General features: G+C 45.7%; 3 protein-coding genes across 3 annotated transcripts in view; 1 reads left to right on the top strand and 2 right to left on the bottom strand.

The window, feature by feature from the left end:
• Positions 1-6,722, top strand: part of LOC308152942 (histone H3.2) — a gene marked incomplete at its 3' end in the record, with an annotated part of 136,982 nt that overhangs the window by 69,959 nt on the left and 60,301 nt on the right. The window lies entirely within an intron of this gene.
• The window catches only part of LOC308152849 (histone H1-like), a gene marked incomplete at both ends in the record, with an annotated part of 169,670 nt that overhangs the window by 153,112 nt on the left and 9,836 nt on the right, over positions 1-6,722 (bottom strand). The gene's annotated exons all lie outside the window — the stretch shown is intronic.
• LOC308152932 (histone H4) lies at positions 652-963 on the bottom strand (the record flags this gene model as incomplete). Its single annotated transcript, XM_080526004.1, has 1 exon — positions 652-963. The coding sequence occupies one exon, from the start codon at positions 961-963 to the stop codon at positions 652-654; it is 312 nt and encodes a 103-aa protein (XP_080382130.1).

Raw genomic sequence — 6,722 nt, 5'->3', positions numbered from 1 at the left:
CACTACTCAACTATTGACCCATCTTCTGTCCAGACTGGTACTTCTACACACTGCTTTCCCTTCTGCCCTTCTCTTCCAGAACCCTCTATGCCCCCCCCCCCCCTGACCCCTGACCCCTGACCCTAACCCTGACCCTAACCTAGACCAGCCTAGCCCAAAGCACCCTAACCTAGACCAGCCTAGCCCAGAGCACCCGAACCTAGACCAGGGGTGTTCAATTAAAACTCTCTCCTCAAGGTCCAGTTAGACAAACATTTCCTCAAGCGAAGGTCTGGAACATCATATAAATATAAATATATACACACATCTGCCCAACACACACTCTGGACAGGGCTGTTATAGTATGGAGGACCAAGTCCGCCCAAATTAACAATAAATATTGTTAGCACTACACTACCCCATAATAACCATTTTCTTTCTAGAGTGCACATGTGGGATGGTCATTTCTAGTCGTGGAATGCCAAGACTACGCATTTACTTGCGTTGACATTGATTTGGCAACGTATGTTTTTTTCATGACAGCTATACCCGTTGAATGTACAGGCCTGACAAAATGTGTTATAACAATGGAATCAACTCTCTTGTGAGGAGATGGGTGGCTCTTAAAAGAGCCGTTGTTTTTTGTAGGGGGTGGTTGAGTTTACGAATAGTTTAGCCGCCGAAGCCATACAGAGTACGTCCCTGGCGTTTCAGAGCGTATACAACATCCATGGCGGTGACGGTCTTCCTCTTGGCGTGCTCGGTGTAGGTGACGGCGTCACGGATCACGTTCTCCAGGAAGACCTTCAACACACCGCGGGTCTCTTCGTAGATCAGGCCAGAGATGCGCTTCACACCCCCACGGCGAGCCAGGCGGCGGATAGCGGGTTTCGTGATTCCCTGGATGTTATCACGGAGAACTTTGCGATGACGCTTGGCGCCTCCTTTTCCGAGTCCCTTTCCTCCTTTACCTCTTCCAGACATGTTGAGTTCAGTACGATTATGAGTTCGATGAAGTTGTGGGGTGAATTTATCTCAGCTACGAGGACGTGATTGAGACCAGGCTGTACAGGAAGCGCGCGCTATCGCTTGCCTCTTTTTTTCTTGTGGGGAATTTTTGTAGAGGGAGGAGCTTCTACTAGGGACAACGTTTGGCATTACGGGCATTATTGAAGCAAAAGGACATCGCACGCACGCACGCACGCACACACACACACACACACACACACACACACACACACACACACACACACACACACACACACACACACACACACACACACACACAATCAGTAAAATAACATAACATTAATCAAGATGTTTGGAATGGTCTGATAAGATTGACTCCTTACAACAGCACATGGTCAAATTTAGACACTATTATGACTGCAACCATTTCAATCTTTTAGCGATGTTGTAGTAGGAAATGTAGGCTCAACTGATCTATTTTGTGGAGCTCTGCCCCATAGGAGAGCTCTGCTCCTATTGGTTTACTCCTATAGGTAGCCAATGACTGAATTATTTATTGAATTATTCAGGGGGGGTGAGAGAGACTGTTTTGCCCTGCCCGGTAAAGACAAGGGCACTCTGAGAGGAGATTGCGAATCTGCTGACAAAGGGTGCAATGGTCCTAGTCCCCATGGACCAGTGGTTTGTACTCCCCCTCAATCTGCTGCAGCTTGAGGCAGTCAGACTGATTGCTCAGCTCAACAGCTAAAAAAAAACACTTCCCACCTACACTTAATTTCCAGCCTATTTGCACACGCCTTATATGGCTCTCCCACTCTATCTCTTCTGATCTCTTCTTTCTCCTCCCAAAATGAGAGAGAGATAGAGATGTACTAATTAAAAGTCACTCAGACCAGTTGCACCCTGGAGTCATCCTTAACTAGCCTAAACCTGTCATAGCTGACCACAGTGATAACCACTGGTGATAACATTTTTGGGTGGGGCACAGGTTATGGGGGCATGCTCCACGGGGAAGAATATCAACTTTAAAATCTGGATTTACAGTCGATTTTAGCATGAGAATATATATAACTTAATTATTTGTATATATAACTTATTAAAGGGCAAACTGCAAACACAACAAAAATATAATGCACAACAACTGACAAATCAACTGGAATAGTCTTTGTTAGCAGAGTAGACCTAATGTCAGTGGTGCAAACTGGTGATGGCCCAAAAAGGTGACACATTTTTTTGGGCGGCTAACCTTAGGGGGGGATACCGCTAGCACTAATGGTGTTAAATAGATACCGCTAGCACTAACGGTGGTCTAACAATGATGCATGTGTAAGTAGCGGCAGCCCTGACCTTAACACCTGCAGAATTACTTCGAAAACAGTTTACTCTGACTGTGTTCTCTATGCTGTCTGGAATTGTACCTAGCTGCCTGAAGCTTAAGGTTATTTCAACAGCAACAGAGTTCAGCAGACAGGGAGATTAGTTAGCTCGCACATCATGTGACTTGGATGAGACTTAGACCCCCCCCCACCCACCCACAAAATTTTTTTTGCAGATCTACACAATTCAAATGGATGACATATTTTGAGATAAAAACGGCTAATTTAGCAGAAAGGTGACAAGTTTGCACCCCTGTTAAGTTAACAGAATGGACTTATACTCTTTGTCTATCTGTGCAGCGGTAAGGTGAATAATTCCAGCAGTACTGTCCAGACAGTTGTCTTGTTTAGCCATTCAACTAGGCATTATTTATTCAATGGAGAAAGACATGGAACACAATGCAATTGTGATAATAAATGTGTTCTTTGTTACTTCTTTAATTAAATTAAAGTGTACCTTTCTATTATCATACAATATTTCCTTGTACATGTAAACTCTATAATCATACAGTTGTCTTTCTATTAGTTGTCTCTGTCATACTGAACTGTTTGTTATCATCCTGAACTATCTCTGTTGCTCACCTCACCTCAGTTCTGTCTCTATTGCTCTCCTCTCCTGTTGTCTGTCTCTCTGTTGCTCTCCTCTCCTGTTGTCTGTCTCTCTGTTGCTCTCCTCTCCTGTTGTCTGTCTCTCTGTTGCTCTCCTCTCCTGTTGTCTGTCTCTCTGTTGCCCTCCTCTCCTGTTGTCTGTCTCTCTGTTGCTCTCCTCTCCTGTTGTCTGTCCGAATATCGGTTGTTAAGTCGCGACGTGTTTCCGGGTCCAAAGTTGGCTGAGGCGCTGTCTTCGAAATGCAGCAATAATAATAATAATAATTAATTATATTTATATAGCGCTTTTCCGAGGCTCAAATACCCTGACAATATGGGGGAAACGGGAAAGTGCTGTGTCCCTTGTTGTATGAATAGATCCCAGTCTAAAAAACGATTAAACTGTCATTCTACCGCTGTAGTATACTGGTATTCTGGTGCGGAGAATTTCTGGTTTGAACCCGGAAATTGCAAAACGTCACGTTTGACTTCAGACTTAACAACCGGATATTCAGGGCTCTCAAGTCTCACGCATTATTTTATTTTTTACTACCCCTAGTGGTAGTGGCCCTAGGCTGCAGCCTAGGTAAACCTATAATCTGCGCATGCCCCGACTCCTCCCCTATGTATTTTCACAGTGAATTTTACACACACACACACACACACACACACAGATAAAATGTTTATTGTATTGGAGGATTTTTAATGAATGCTGATAGGCGCTGACAGAATATCAGCCGCATTTTATGAATAAACAATGTTTATTTTTTAAAAATATTTTACAAGTAGCAACTACGAAGTGGGGCTGCGTTGGAAGGTGGGGAAGGTATAAGGTTCAGAGATAGGAAATGTTAGGATATTTATAGCATAGCATAGAGTACAGCACAGTGTTTTATTTGTATAGTATAGTAGTATAGTATAGTGGATAGTGTATATAGCCTTTATTTATGTTAACCAGCTCTTTTCCCTTCTTGTTTTTAGTATTTTTTTTCCTAGCACCAGGGGAGCCCCCCCTCCTAAATTTCGTTGTATGGTACCTGTACTGTATTAATGACAATAAAGACCATTAATTCATTCATTAATTCATTCATTTTCGGACTTTGTCTACATGTTACGGTACATGTGGTAATACGGTACATGTGTGAAAACTAGGGTCAGGGTTAGGTGCTACGTTGACTTGGTACATGCTGGCATGTCTAACCCTACCCCTACCCCTACCCCTAACCCTAACCCTACCCCTAACCCTAACCCTAACCTTAACTGTAGCACCCTAGCACCTAACCCTAACCCTAGTTTTCCCACATGTACCGTAACATACACACTAAGATTGAGCAGAAACAGGCAGGGGCTCCTACTTCTACTGCCATCTACACGAGTTCTGCTGTACTGAAAGATTAAATTCAACAATTCACCTTTATAGCATGTGACCTCATATTGTGCTGAAACTAATTAGGGCATAACAGAATCAAATGTATTGTTTTGGTTAAAAGATGTCGGATTAAAACTCAGACATCTCCGGATCCGGTCCATGGGCCTTAGTTGGACCACGTCTGCTCTAGTCCCTTTAACTTCAGACCACGGTCCTAATCATCACTTTGCTCTAATCCCTTTAACTTCAGACCAATGTCCTAATCATCACTTTGTGTACAGTACATAATGTGTGTGTAATATGATATGAAGTGAATGTTTTCTCTTTCTGTGAATGTGTTTGTGTGTCTGTAGTGAATGCAGTGGATATCTTACTACCACCAGAGCCCCAGACCAGAGCCCAGTTTTCACAAGGTGAGTCTCTTTATCCTGAAGTAGCTAACAGTCTCTCTCCACTGATACTCTCCACAAACCCTGAGATATAATTAGAGAGATCTAGGAGAGGGAGAGACTCATGAAAAACAGGCTCGATATCTTACTCCTCTTATTTCTCTGATTAGGTCTCTGCTCTTCTCCCAGATGCCTGTGAGCTCACACTGGACCCAGACACACCATGCAGTGAATTCGGGAGACACACGCCATGCAGTGAAAATTGGGAAAGACAGGTACCAACCCCAGCCTCCAGAGAGATTCAATAGGGGGTCTCGGTATGTGCTGCGTAGTTATCAATGGTAACAAAGGGTGGGAGCCGCCACCGTTGAAAAAAGTCCTGCCAACCTATTTGCCACCCCAGTTACACAGACCAACTGATATCATTTGTTGTATTTTTATTATTGGATCTTTATTTTATTTTTTTAAACTGTTGCACCCTATTTCATGCACCCGAATGGTTGCACCCTATTTCACGTGGAGAGATTTGAATTTGCCTGCTGAGCTGTCTCTTGTGCTGTGCGGTGTGCCTGTTCAGGTAATGTTAAATGTGGTTTTAATGCCCAGCAGGTATACCCACCTGTGCTTTCATCTATTTAATCTGGCTTGCCAGTGACTACTGAGAAAAGAGCAGTTGGCATCCAGGAAAGACTGGTGGGCTGCCAGGGAAGTCTGGCTGGCGGCAGGAAAGACTGCACCGGGGGTGGCGGGGCTAGTTACCCTTTAAACACGTCCTTGTAGCCTTGCTACAGGGACTCCCCAAACTAACTACAAGCAAAATAAGGAAAAAACAACCCGGCGGTCCACCGAGAGGCGGGATGGAAGATGGACCAATCAGGACAGATAACACGGTAACGACTGGAACGGCAACGACTAACGATCAAAGGATCCTGAGAGAATGCAGCTGTGGGTGGTCCAAAGTAACAACCTACTTGGGCCTGCGGATCCACCAGGGGAGGACAAAATGCGGCGGCAGCTATCAGATGCAAACTTGCACTGCGCCAGTAGGTCAGACAAGGAGGAATCAGAGCCAGGTTGAGCACCACAGTGCTACTGATCCCACCATTGCATCCGGTGAGAGAGAGCAAGAACAGCCTCCCCAGCAGGATTTGCAACCACATCTGCAGGACCCACAACAGGAGCATCAGAGCAGAACGCCAGGTAGAGAATCCACCAAGAGGTTGAAGAACCTCTGGAGTCAGATCAGAACCAGACTCACCCACCTGAGGCGAGCTGAAAGGATCAGGAAACGTAGAAGCAACAAGGAAAAGGCAAGGACGAACTTCTTCCGGGACCCGTTCAAGTACGCCCGGGGTTTGCTTGAGGAGACGAAATCGGGGAAGCTGCAGACCACCGAGCAGGAGCTGGAGGAACACATCAAGGACCAGCTCAGTGACAGCCAAAAGGAGAGTCCCCTTGGTTCCCCAGGGCACGTACCGCTCCCACCCGAGCCCTCTTCTCAGTTTGACACCACTCCCCCCAGATGGTCTGAAGTTAAGCAGGCGGTGGAGCATGCGAGAGCTGCATCTGCACCCGGACCAAATGGCGTCTCCTATAGGGTATACAAGAACTGCCCAATGACCCTGAAGCTTTTGTGGAGACTAATGGGCATTGCCTGGAAAACAGAATCCATCCCTTCAGCATGGAGCAGAGCAGTCACTACCTTCATCCCGAAAGAGAAAGACTCCCATAACATCAGCCAATTCAGAGGCATAGCCTTATTGAATGTGGAGGGGAAGATCTTCTTCTCAGTGATGGCAAAGCGCATGACCAGCTACCTCCTGGCAAACAATTACATCGACACCAGCTGTCAGAAGGCAGGCGTCCCAGGATTTCCTGGCTGCGTGGAGCACTCGGCTATGATCTGGGAACAGATCCAGACAGCGAAGCGGAGCAAATCAGACCTGCACGTCGTTTGGCTGGACCTTGCAAATGCATATGGGTCTGTTCCCCACCAGCTCATCCATTTTGCCCTCAAATTCTTCCACATACCACCGTGCATCCAGAGCCTAC

Source organism: Nansenia antarctica (assembly GCF_963989245.1).
Source record: "Nansenia antarctica genome assembly, chromosome: 3".
NCBI lineage: Eukaryota > Metazoa > Chordata > Actinopteri > Argentiniformes > Microstomatidae > Nansenia > Nansenia antarctica.
The sequence above is the reverse complement of the archived record's forward strand: the minus strand, read 5'-3'. Positions and strand labels throughout refer to the sequence as shown.